This window comes from Ictalurus punctatus, chromosome 16, assembly GCF_001660625.3.
Source record: "Ictalurus punctatus breed USDA103 chromosome 16, Coco_2.0, whole genome shotgun sequence".
NCBI classification, from domain to species: domain Eukaryota; kingdom Metazoa; phylum Chordata; class Actinopteri; order Siluriformes; family Ictaluridae; genus Ictalurus; species Ictalurus punctatus.
The window spans coordinates 402,727-415,646 of record NC_030431.2 but is presented as its reverse complement, the minus strand read 5'-3'; the positions used below and the strand labels follow the sequence as shown (position 1 = coordinate 415,646).

General features: G+C 40.3%; 1 protein-coding gene across 2 annotated transcripts in view; it reads left to right on the top strand.

The window, feature by feature from the left end:
- cntnap3 (contactin associated protein family member 3) overlaps positions 1-12,920 on the top strand; it is a 116,286-nt gene that overhangs the window by 88,144 nt on the left and 15,222 nt on the right. For both annotated transcript variants that reach the window (XM_017488340.3, XM_017488339.3), the window contains exons 14-17: positions 1,239-1,395; positions 1,877-2,004; positions 3,675-3,845; positions 8,146-8,364. In XM_017488340.3, the coding sequence (XP_017343829.1) occupies positions 1,239-1,395; positions 1,877-2,004; positions 3,675-3,845; positions 8,146-8,364 (675 nt within the window). The remainder of the gene's footprint in view (positions 1-1,238; positions 1,396-1,876; positions 2,005-3,674; positions 3,846-8,145; positions 8,365-12,920) is intronic.

Here is a 12,920-nt window from a genome sequence, read left to right as displayed (position 1 = left end):
ATTAGTTCATATTTAAGTACAGTACCACTCATGGATTATTATAAACTGTATAAACTGTATACTGTAACTATAACCGTGTTTTATTCTATATGCATCGTATGTACGTGATGTTGAGGCAGGTTTTGATTTTATAGCCATTTCTAACATGTAAAATACATAATATAGAACTTAACATCAAGCTGGTTGCATGCCGATGGTGTGTTTGTGTGTAAATATTCATTATTTTCTTTTTTCCCACTGTATTGCTGTTTGTTTGTTTTTGTCCCGGTCCAATTACAGGCGTATATACGTGCGCGGCCTCTTAAAGGTCGAGTGCTACGATAATTGTTCTCTCGGCCTTCTGAACAAACAGGAGACGCCCGAGCACTCTGGCGTAAATCGCTGCCTATTAGTTGTCTCATTAGCGCGGATGCTGATGAGCCGAGAAGAAAGACAGTGTCGGACATAAATAAATAATGCCCTAAATGTCAGATGAAGAGTAATGAGAGTGCACGCTTCTCCCAAAGCAGAGGCAGACAACTCGAGATGGATGGATGTGAGCAGACGAGAGACAAATCAATGCCAATCTCCCCGGTGTTTAAAAAAAAACACACACACACAGGTTCTGCTTAGGGTTTGGGGTTCGAGCTGAAGCTGCTTGTCCACACAAGCACTTTTATAAAATCTGACTCCACTGTTTCAGCCGGTTGATAGATTTGTTTGAGACTAGGGTATTTACACCTGAGTGTTATTTTATAGAGTACAATAAGCACTAATTACTCAGCCATATTGGATTTTAAAATACACACCGAACCCCGGACAGCAGAACTTACCATAATGCTGTGTTATTACACATTTTTATAAGGTAATGATGTAGAAATGATCCATTCTTTTCAAGTTAAATATGTAAATACATAGCGACTAAACACCGGCTACGTGTCAGTGCTTCATGCTAAGACGTAACACAGGTACAGTAAATACAAACTGCTTCATTAAATACATGTGACAGATTGTGCAATTATGCCTTAATTAATGTAATGTTTTCTGAGAAATCTTTTATTTCTATATAATCTTTTATCTCTATTATTATGGTATGTGGATGTCTGTTCACGTTTCTTTGGCTGTATGTTTTAGATTTGTTATTGATATGCTGTATTCAGATTAGAGACGCACCGATGTATCGGCCGGTGATCGGTATCGGGTGTTCGAAAGTAAACCTGTTTTTTCCTGCATCACGGATGATGATTGGCTTTGTGCAGACGGTGCGCCGTTTACCTGGTGGGTGGGCCGGTCGGGAGACGCCCACACGTACTGGGCAGGGGCAGCACCGGGCACTCAGCAGTGCGGCTGTGCCGTCCACGACGACTGCGTGAATCCGGAGCACTTCTGCAACTGTGACCGCGACCTCGACGACTGGTACTGAAACCTGCAGATTTCCAGATTATACAGCTATAACCGCGTCTACTTTAAAAATACATGTTTAATAGAAGTCTGTACAAAATGTAAAAAAAAAAAAATTAAAACACAACAGGGTTTGAAAAAGTTTATATGTAATTTTTATGGTTGGTTTGTGTCAGAAGGAAAAAGTCCTCACTGATAAACTAACGGCTGCTAGTAAAGCCTGATGTCTTTGATGTCTCACAGAGAAGTGAAAGCATCTCTAACTTAAAAAGACAGGGAAGCAGTGACACGCTCCAGTCTTTAGCGACCTCTTCCCACTGGCTCGGTTACTGTAGAAATGGGTAAAGTACGTGCGGTGTAAGTGAATCAATTTCCGGTGATGGTTATTTCTAGTGTGTGCACGTCGTGCCGGAACGACTGTAATGACAAGCTTTTGACTTTAAAAGCATAAAAAGCAGTTATAGTGTTTGAGTGTCTTCTGTTTTGTTTTGGACAGGCTGAACGATTCCGGCGTCCTCTCTCATAAAGACCATTTGCCTGTCAGGCTGTTAGCGATGGGGGACGTGAGCAGGCCGGGGTCAGAGGCAGCGTATCGGGTCGGTCCCCTCCAGTGCTACGGTGACAGTAAGTACCAAAATTTCACGAATATTCTGAAGAGTATGTAGTACTGACAACGGCGTATCCGAGAGTGGGACTGAAAGTGCTGCCTACTTGCGCAGTATTCATTCTTAATTGTTAAATATGACGTCTGAATCGAAAGCCACTTGATGGGATCCGTTAATCTGGTCGATTTTTGAAGCCAGTCTCGACAAAAATGGCAGCGGAAAATACAGCGGCGTGGATAAACACGTTATCTGTAAACGTATTTTGACGTGATATTTTACGCCCGGTGGTATTCAGTTCAATTATTCGCCTAATGGCAATGGTAACCTAGTAATGTATACTGCCTTTTAAACCACTAGCTATGAGACAGACAAGCAGCAGATAGTTGTCGTGAAACTGAAACATACGAGGGCTCGGTCATCATTCATTCTGAAACTCTATTCTCACATCCGTTTATCACACCAGCTCCAACCCAGTCTTAGCCAAGAGTTAAAAACCTTTCGTGATATTCAGGTGCTAGGGGTGTAACGCCATGCCACTATCTGTACCCGTATCTGTACCCGTATCTGTCACTTTAGTGCTTGAAATATTAAGTTAATTACGTTCAACCTGAAGATCTAAACAGGAAGTTAGTTACAGTTGAGGTCATAAGTTTACACACGACGCAGAACCGGCAAAATGTCCATCTTAGTTCTGCCCTGAATAAACTATTTCATATAACAGATGTTTGCGTACAGTCCACAGGACTGAGGGACTCGTACACAACTATTACTAAAGGTGCAAACATTCACTGATGCTCGCGAGGGCAATTTTTGTCTTCTGGGAAACATGTAAATATCTTATGTAGCTTCTGAAGGGCAGTACGAAATGAAAAAAGAAGACCTTTAAACAAAATAATAACAATTTACACCGATCATCCTGTTCAAAAGTTTACACCCCCCTGACTCTTAATGCACTGCGTTGCCTTGTGTGATAGTCGTGTACGAGTCCCTCCGTCGTCCCTAGCATGAAAAGATGGATCTCGACATCATATAGCCGCTGTCGGAAAAAGAGGTCAAATATGCAGAAGATGCTGGAAAAGTAAAGCACGTGCAGGACCTGGAGGAATGTTCTGAAGAACAGCGGGCAGTTTAACTGCTCAGGACTAACAAGTGACTCGTGAACAACGATCACGAAACGTACACACAGGCGTCGATCGTCCAGGTAACGACACACAGTGTTAATAATCGAGCGTATGTAAACTTCTGAACTGGTTCATTTGTGTAAATTCAGTTATCATCGTGTCTCGTGGACTATATGTAAACATCTGTTATGTGAAATAGTTTATTCCGGGCAGAACTAAAGAAAAAAAACAAAATGCAATTTTTTATGATCTCTCTTTTTCTTAATTATCACCATTTTGCAGATTCTGCAAGGCGTATGTAAACGTATGACCTCAACTGTAAATATGAACCTTATCACTGTACCGCTAGAAACACTGGGAAACACAACAACAACAAAAAACCCACAGAGGTAGAAATATGTACCAAAAACTAAACGCACAGAAACACAGTTGTGTAAGACTCTGAGCCTCCTGCTCCTCAGTGAAACTTCTCAAAGCATCTCTATATCGAGTTACACTTCAAATGATGACTAAAGGCTTCTGGAGCTCGCGGTGGTATGGCGCCTCCCTAAATGCTTTCTCTCTGCAGATGACTTCTGGAACGCGGCCCACTTCGATAAGGAGACTTCTTACCTCCACTTCCCCACGTTCCACGGGGAGCTCAGTGCTGATATTTCATTCTTTTTCAAGACCTCCTCCTCCAGCGGCGTGTTCCTCGAGAACCTGGGAATTAAAGACTTCATCCGAATCGAGCTGAGCTGTGAGTGAATTGTGCTTCATACATTTCGTCATTAGTTACATTAATGTCATTGGAACGTCCAACAAAACAACTTATTTCCTGTTATTACTTACATTATACATTATACACCAGCCTCTCCTTTTTTCTCTTTCTTGAATAATAATAATAATAATAATAATAATAATAATAATAATAATGTAGCTTGTCATGTTACTGAGAAACCAGAAAGCACAAATCCTTCTGTCCTAAGCACCAGAAAGCACTAACACTGGCGACTCCTTCCGTAAATAAATGTCTAATTCGCAATTATACATGTTTCTTCACAAAACGACAACACACAATTTTAAATCTACTTAAAAATTTCCTATCCATTATAAAGTCCCTGTATAATGATAATGAGTCTTTATTAATCACATTACAGCACAGTGAAATTCTTTTCTTTGCATACCCCAGCATGTTATGAGGTTGGGGTCAGAGCGCAGGGTCAGCCATGATACAGCGCCCCCTGGAGCAGAGAGGGTTAAGGGCCATGTTCAGGGGCCCAACAGTGGCAGCTTGGCAGCGCTGGGGCTCGAACCCCCGAGCTTCTGATCAGTAACCAGAGCCTTAACCGTCACTATAGAAAACGAAGACTTTCTGTCTCGATCAGAATTGAGAATCCAACAGCGCTGTGATACGATACAAATTAAACTCGTAAATGTTTTTATTTTCACTTAAAGTGGTGGAAAGGAGCTTCCGTTGGATGATTATTAAAAACTGAGATGCCAGATTGTGGAAAACGGAGGCGAATTGTATGGAGATGGACTGCGTGCATGATGAAGGATGTTTGATGGTTTGACAATTCCAATTTGACAAATGTGCAACTGATCTTAAATATTAAATAAACAGCAGCGGATACTTTAATAAAATAATATACAGTGTAGCCAAAGTAACGGAAAGAATCCTGAAAGTGCTCTTCATGTGAAGCAAATCAAGGGCGCTCTGGAGAAGCGCGTGTTTGTTCATTCGATTCTTTTTTGCTGTTTGTCTCTGCTCGTATGTTTGTTCTTTTTTGTTCTTTTCTTGACAAATCCTATTTACAAAACGTATGTGGCTCTTATCCTCGATGGAAAAATAATCTGGAGGAGCCGTCGGCTGAATATACAGGCCGAGTGAAACGCTGCCTCTCAGGGGAAATTTCAGCACACAGGCTAGACATTTTCGTCTCTTTTGTTTTGAAATCCACTTGAGTGTAAATAATCATGCGTGCCTCTCTTGTCATACCATCTGAGCTGTGACTTGTCCAGCGCACTCTACTCGACTTCTGTGAAAGCCCACAGGATTCTCATCGCCTTTAAACGTTTCGTGCATACATTGATTATGTTTCCGTGCACATCAATATTCTGATATGAATCGGAATTTTGGCAATATTCTGATTAATAACGAGTCATGTAAACGCCGCAATCCGAATGTCCGATTTAGACTGAGACGATATTCTGATTCCACAGATTCTGATTCACACCCGTGTTTTAATTGGAAACCTATTGTATTTGTCGTAACACCTTATTCAGAAAATCCACTGAAAGGAGATATACGCGCATGCTTAGCCCACAAGGAATTGTAGCTGCTGACAGAAGCTTAGCTGTAGGTTAGATATTTAGGAATGTATACAGGAATATTCCGATGCCTGTACGCATATAAACATCGTATTCAGAATATGGCTGCAACCCGAATGTAGACCTTGACCGGCATGTGATGCGCACGTACACGTAGTCCATGTTTGTAAACATATCCAGCTTCGTCACTGACTTAAAATTGGACAACATATGAATTTTTATTTTCTCTAAATTTCACTTATATTAACAGGTAAATGGATTGTCTGTGTGTGGGAATGCCTTGAGGAATTTTTTTTTTTAATAAACGTATATACAAAATATAGTTTTAAAAAAAGGAATATCCTTCACATGTACACAACTAAAATACTGCAGGGATAACAACACCCAAAAACAAACAAATAAATAAATAACGCTTTATTTTTTATCTAAATGTATCTATTTATCTAAAGGCGTTTTATTGTTATAACTTTTTACAACTTAAATAAAAATCTAAGGTGTTGAGTCTGTCACCAAAAAAAATGAGTACTTTTTTTTTATTTTCTTTTTTTAGAAGTCAGGATATGGGCTTATGCTAAATTAAAGTAATGCGTGTAAATTGGAGGTGATTTTATTCTATAATTTCCTAATATATATATATATATATATATATATATATATATATATATATATATATATATATATATATATATATATGTATGTATGTATGTATGTATGTATAGTATTTGTAAGTGTGGACACTTTGCATAAAAGCCTGAACCTCATTAAAATAAGGAGCGTAAAATTTTTAGCCCATAACAGATTGGTGTGATGGATGAGTGTAGAGCGGGGGAAGACCTGAACATGGCCCGGAAGCTTGCTCTGCTTTAATGACACATCCTTTAGCCGAAAGAGCTCAATTAACCTCCCATTGTTCTGAGTGGAGAGAGACGTTAACCCGAAAAGGGACACCCAGGAAGCCGAGTACAGCGGCGGCGTGTGATGAAATGATCCGCGGATCCTGTCCTCTGATGCGGAATACCCGGCTGCTGATAGACATTAGAGATATTGACAGAGAGGTCATCATTAGATCTTTTTGTCAGTGTGTTATGTTTTGTGTGTGTGTATTTATTGTTTGTCTGGAGTCGCTGCACTGCGCCTGTGCTGTACGCGGACCTGCTCGGACGTGCTGCGAATAACAAACAGCTCCTAACACACGATCAGCGATTCCGCGCTATTGTTCTCGGCAGCACGGATCCGCTCGATGACAGACCGCGCTCTTCTCTCTCTCTCTCTCTCCCTCTCCCCTCAAACCGTGCTCTCGAGCCGGGGACGAGTCTTACACAAAATCAGCAGAACAGCTGCTACAGGAAGGCATTCGGGTAGAACGAGATGAAGGATTATTGGAGAGGAACATACAGACAGATGGCTTTAAACATACAGCACGAGCAGAAAGGCTTTCTTCGTCATTACCGTATATGTGCGATATTAATATATTAGCAAGCCCGAGTCCATCAGGGAACAGTTTCAAACTGGACAAGTCGCTGGAGTCGAATTGTGTTGACGCAAGTGTAAAGTTATCCCAGAACTGACCTGAAATAACATATTCATTTTTGAAACGCAGCCAAAAGTGTTTTGCTCTAAACGCTCAGCTGAATTTAATTCCGTTTGAGAAAGTGGTCTCGCCGGAAAGAAAGGAAAAGCATCAAGTTTCTTTCATCTCCGACTGTAAACCTCGAGCGTCAGGGTTTTCTCATCCAAAGGCAGATTAAAAAAAAAAAAAAAACACAAAATTTTAAAACCCGCGCAGAGATTAAAGACCTGCGGCTTTCCGTTCCCGCTTCATTTTCCCTCCATGACTTTATTTTCGAGCCACACACCTTCCCGCATTTGTTTCTCCCCAGACTTGATCTTTTATCCCTTTTGATAATCACATCTCATTAGGACAGTGAAGAAAAGCACCCAGAGCTCCGGTGCAAATCTGCAACAGAAACTCATTTTGAACGAGAGGTGTGATATTATACAGGTATCACAGCACTGTTTCCAGCTGCCTGATTAATAACATGTTCCGTTAGATGTTTTAAAGGGATTCAGCATATCAGGTGGAAATGTTTACCAGCAGCGGTGTGATAAACTCCTGAGGACAACTCCATTTTTAAGGAATGTTCTAGAAGTTTCTGCAGTCATACAGATTAATACTTTGATTTGGATATGTACGGTTATGACACTGGGCATTTTTATGCACCTTTAATTATAACAGCTATTTTTATGTTGGAATGTGATGGTTAATCCACAGCGTGGTTGAATTATCGGATCAGAAGGGTTCGTGTGTAATATATATATATATATATATATATATATATATATATATATATATATATATATATATATATATATATGTATATATTAATGTTTATAAACAGAAATGTTTAAATGAATGGCTACAGTATCGTATCGTTTCTATAGTAGGAGCTCATAAACATGGACGTGTTATATATGGTGACGTTTTCTGTTTGTATGCATTTATGTAAGATGTATAAATAATGAGAATGTTTATAGGAAGGATAACATAGGAACATGGAAAGCTGCATTATAATTTTTTACAAGAGGAGAAACGTCTTCTGTTAGGGAAAGACTTCTTGTTTGATGGACGTCTCACGGCAATAAAAGTACCTATAAATGGATAAAAGTATGACGTGTCATTCTTCAGTAAGTGAATAAATAAATAAGTTCCCCGTGTCTGTTTCCAGTACCGACCGAAGTCGTTTTCTCCTTCGACGTGGGAAACGGGCCACTGGAGGTGCGCGTGAAGACTCCGGTCCCTCTGAACGACGAGCGCTGGCACCACGTGGTGGCCGAGCGGAACGTCAAAGAGGCGTCTCTGAGTGTGGACCATTACCCCGGATCAGTGCAGAAAGCCCCCACTGAGGGGCACATCCACCTCCAGCTCAACAGCCAGCTCTTTGTGGGTAAGAGAAACAGTGCACAAATTTATCATCCTAAACCACTCTTGCACAGAGAGAGCAAAAGACGACACTACAAAAAAAAATACAAAACAAAGAACAACAAATGCAGCAAGACGGTGTCAGTACTCAAATCTGGGTTTGGGGTCTCAGCAGGGTCATGCAGAATATTTTGAATACTCATTATACGGAACCTTCCTAAATGTATTCAGTCATGTGTTCTGTTGGAACACATAAAAAGGTCGTTTATTCAGAGTGCATATAGAATATATTGTGAAAAAGACACATGGGAGACATCTGTGCTGGATCGTCATTCTACACTTTCACTGTAGACTCTGTTCTCAGCAGTTTCTTCATTCTTCTGGATAGTAAATATAGTAATAACCTTTTATTTCTTACCGTTAATAGTCAGGGATCAACGTGGATGGACTGGAAATGTGAGAAACTATTCAAGCTGTTTAAACTTTTTTTTTTCAGGCTGAATTAGCCAAATTTAAACATAATTAGACAACATAATTAAATGTCTATCAAAGGCATTAAAAAATACACAGATGGTGAAGTATATGTTTATTGCATTTCTAAGGTTTTCAACTATTATGCTTTTCAAAATCAAATAAAAACACTGTGACGAGACACTAAAGCAACATGATGATGCTTAGACTCTTGGACTGGGTCTCAGAATTTTGACCTTTTGACCAGTTTGACCTTTTATAGCTATGTAGATTCTTGACCTGTGTTTCCGCATAGACATTTAGAGTCTTGGCCTGAGTTTTACCTTCGATGCGTAATTCTTGTCCCAGGACTCAGCGCTGATGATTAGATTCTGGGACTGAGACTCAGTATGACAAATCTGAGTTTTGGGTTGAACAGTTACATTCTTATCGTTAGTACTCACAGTCATAATCTGGGTCTCAGTAGTCCGAGTTGGTTAGTAGTTTTGGTCTACATCTTAATTTTCAGAACCTTCGCCTGAGTATGCTATTCTGAGTCTGGGGTTCTCAACACAAAGGGCTAGATGTTCTCAGCTCTTGATGTCTGGTTTCAGGAGCAAATGCAGGCAGATCAACACCATTCTTCAGTAAGATACTCCCTCTATTTAGTTTTGATGATGGTGGTGGAGTGTACTGTCTAGCACATCAGTGATCAGTGCATGTGATGTGTTTTCCTCTCATGTTCCCCTCTTGATCTTGTTCTGAACAGTAGTTCTGTATGCTGCTTTATGAAAATGTTTGTGTCAGTGAGTTGGCTTTCTCAGTGTCACAGATATGATAATTATACTAATACAAGACCAGTTTAGGTTCTTGATGAGGGGAAAAGCTTCATATTTTAATACTGCTTGTCCATTGATCTGCTTTTACTACACAGACCTAGCATTGCTAGCATTTGTAGCATTATTACAGCATATACTACTTCAGGAACAGATACATCAGTTTCCTCACATCTAATAAAGAAATTCAATCCACTGAATATGACATTTATGCCAATAAATGACAATTTTCTCAATGTTACTAGAGGTGCAGTTGACCACAAGACAAATGGAATATGATTACACACTTAGTTTATCTGTATTAATGCCCTCTGCAGTGTTGACTTGTTTTGACATGAGAGTCATTTGAAGGGATTATAATAAGAACTTTATTCATTCCTGAACTTGCTCTGCCTCGGAGGCCACGATGTGAAGTTATGTTTTGCGCTTCGCTTTCTGACGTACGTCCATCCGGTCTACATCTGTACTGGGGCTGTGTAAAAAAAAAAAAAGGTACATGATTTAAATTTGTCAAGTCAGAGGTCTATGTGAATGGCTAGTTGACTAATTGGCCGTGAAGAAGCCCTGTGTGCTGTATAATTAAAACTGTCTTGTCATGTTTCATAGGGACATCGATGCAGAGTTTTATTCGCTAATGTAGATCGGGTTCTCCATCAGTGAAATAAATAAATATATCCTAAATACATCATCACTGCAAAAAGTACACATGAAGTTCTACAGGAAATACCTCGACAAGTTAATGTTACAAGGCCTCTGTATCAGTGGCAGTAATGAGTGTAATTTGGAGACATAATTTCCTCGTCATAAATAGCTTAGCTAAGGAAACGCTGCTAAGTAATAGGCTACAAAAGTGGCCGAGTAGCACTAGGGGGCCTCATGTGTGATCTGTCTCTGGCTGCTCTTCTTCATTTCAGCCCTGACTGTGTTTCAGGTTTTTGTTTTTTTTTTTGGGGGGGGGGGATTTGAGGCAGGATGCTTATGTGGTTCTTCTTTAAATTACACCGTGAAATACTTGTATATGAATCTTGTATAATTAACATATGATCATCAGTCGTGTCCAAGATTTATTTTGTAATAAAATTCTGTAGACCTTGTTTTGTTTTTTTTTAGTTTAGTTTAAACTCATTTCATGAACGTGTTGGTCTGTTTTCACTGGAAAATACACCGACTACAATGGAATCTCTGCCTGTTTTGGGGGTGCCCAAGTTCAGCATTCAATTAATTTGTGATGTCACACTCCACATTAGTATTTTTTTTTACCTAGCCTACTAGGTTTACTTGTTAGAATCTTATTTTATTTTATCAAAAAGACTTTAGTCATTCTGTCCATTTTATCTCTGAACCAATGTTATTGTGGAGAGGTGTGAATTGTTTGCCCAGCAGAGGGCGCACACCCCTCCCCTTTCCCATCGCCTTGCTCACCAGCAGCTAAACACAGGGTCACGACACTCTATACACAGAAACCCAACAGGATCCTGACTAATCTCATAACAGACTTGCGGCGGTAAAATAATCCGTTTGTTTATACTGATTGAAAATGTCCAATAAGACGATTTCCATTCTGCCGGTGAAATGGAACACCAGAGTACTGCTAGAGTTTACTACATTACCCACAATGCTGCTGATTACCTGCTGAGAGTTGCGCAAATGAGACTTCATTTCTACATAAAGATCAAGTTCCAAAGCTTCAAGTTTCATGCTAATACCGCTGTCATAGCCATCATGCTCGTTATCTTATCTATGTAAGATTATCCGTGTAGCCGAGCCAAGCCTGACACAAACGTGTCGTAGAGCTACATCGCATTCTGGAGTCCCGAATTCAGATTTCTCATTAATATGAGGTTGGGCGTGACTGAAAAATCGTGAGTGAGAAAGGAAGTTCTTTCTCTTATGATTTTTTTTCTCCTATTAAACACCATTGTAACTATGAGATCAGCGTGGCACGTACTCTCATGGAAATACACGAAAAAACATCAGCCCTGACCACCAACTTAGCACCAGAATCACTAAACCCATCTCAGTATAAATAATATAAACATGTTTATTGTATTGTATTTCTTTTGCTATCAGTGTGTGGTGTTGTATGCTCTCTGTGTGTGTGTGTGTGTGTTGTATGCTCTCTGTGTGTGTGTGTGTGTTGTACGCTCTCTGTGTGTGTGTTGTGTTGTATGCTCTCTGTGTGTGTGTGTTGTACGCTCTGTGTGTGTGTGTTGTGTTGTATGCTCTCTCAGTGTGTGTGTGTTGTATGCTCTCTGTGTGTGTGTGTGTTGTGTTGTATGCTCTCTCTGTGTGTGTGTTGTACGCTCTGTGTGTGTGTGTTGTATGCTCTCTCTGTGTGTTGTGTTGTATGCTCTCTCTGTGTGTGTGTTGTACGCTCTGTGTGTGTGTGTGTGTGTGTGTGTGTGTGTTGTACGCTCTGTGTGTGTGTGTGTGTTGTACGCTCTCTCAGTGTGTGTGTGTGTTGTATGCTCTCTGTGTGTGTGTGTGTTGTACGCTCTCTCTGTGTGTGTTGTGTTGTACGCTCTCTCTGTGTGTGTGTTGTACGCTCTCTGTGTGTGTGTGTTGTACGCTCTCTCTCTGTGTGTGTGTGTGTTGTATGCTCTCTGTGTGTGTGTGTTGTACGCTCTCTCTGTGTGTGTGTTGTACGCTCTCTGTGTGTGTGTGTTGTACGCTCTCTCTCTCTGTGTGTGTTGTATGCTCTCTCTGTGTGTGTGTGTGTTGTACGCTCTGTGTGTGTGTGTGTTGTACGCTCTCTCAGTGTGTGATGTTGTACGCTCTCTTCAATAATTCTTCAGTAAGGCCTAGAGTCATCTGTGTTTTGTACCTGTCAAAAATGTTGTATTGTACACGGCCGTTTTGTGGTTCAACGCTCACAAACCCTCCAGAGCAGTTTGTCATTTCATTTTAGCCAAATAGGTTTGAAGGTTAGTTCTGATAGATTTCTGTTTTTCATGCCACTTTTTCCTTCTTTCTTTGATGAGATGCGATGATCAGTAGCTAGCAGGGTATCTGAATGCTTTGACTTGCTTTGCACACTGGATTTTATTTTTTTCTGGTAGGAAATTTACATTAAGATGGAAAAGAGTAATACGAAGGCGGTGCCAATTGCTTTAATTTGCATGGGAAGTGAATAGCTCATCATACACAGTGGCGCAGCAACAGCATTTGAAAATGAGTGTTTTCCCCGCAGCAATTAACATACAAAGGACAGTGAGGTTGTGAATTGGAAGCTGGGAGAATGACAGAAGGTTGGGCTTTGATGAGAAGAGAAAAGAGCACGCCGATCATTTGTTTT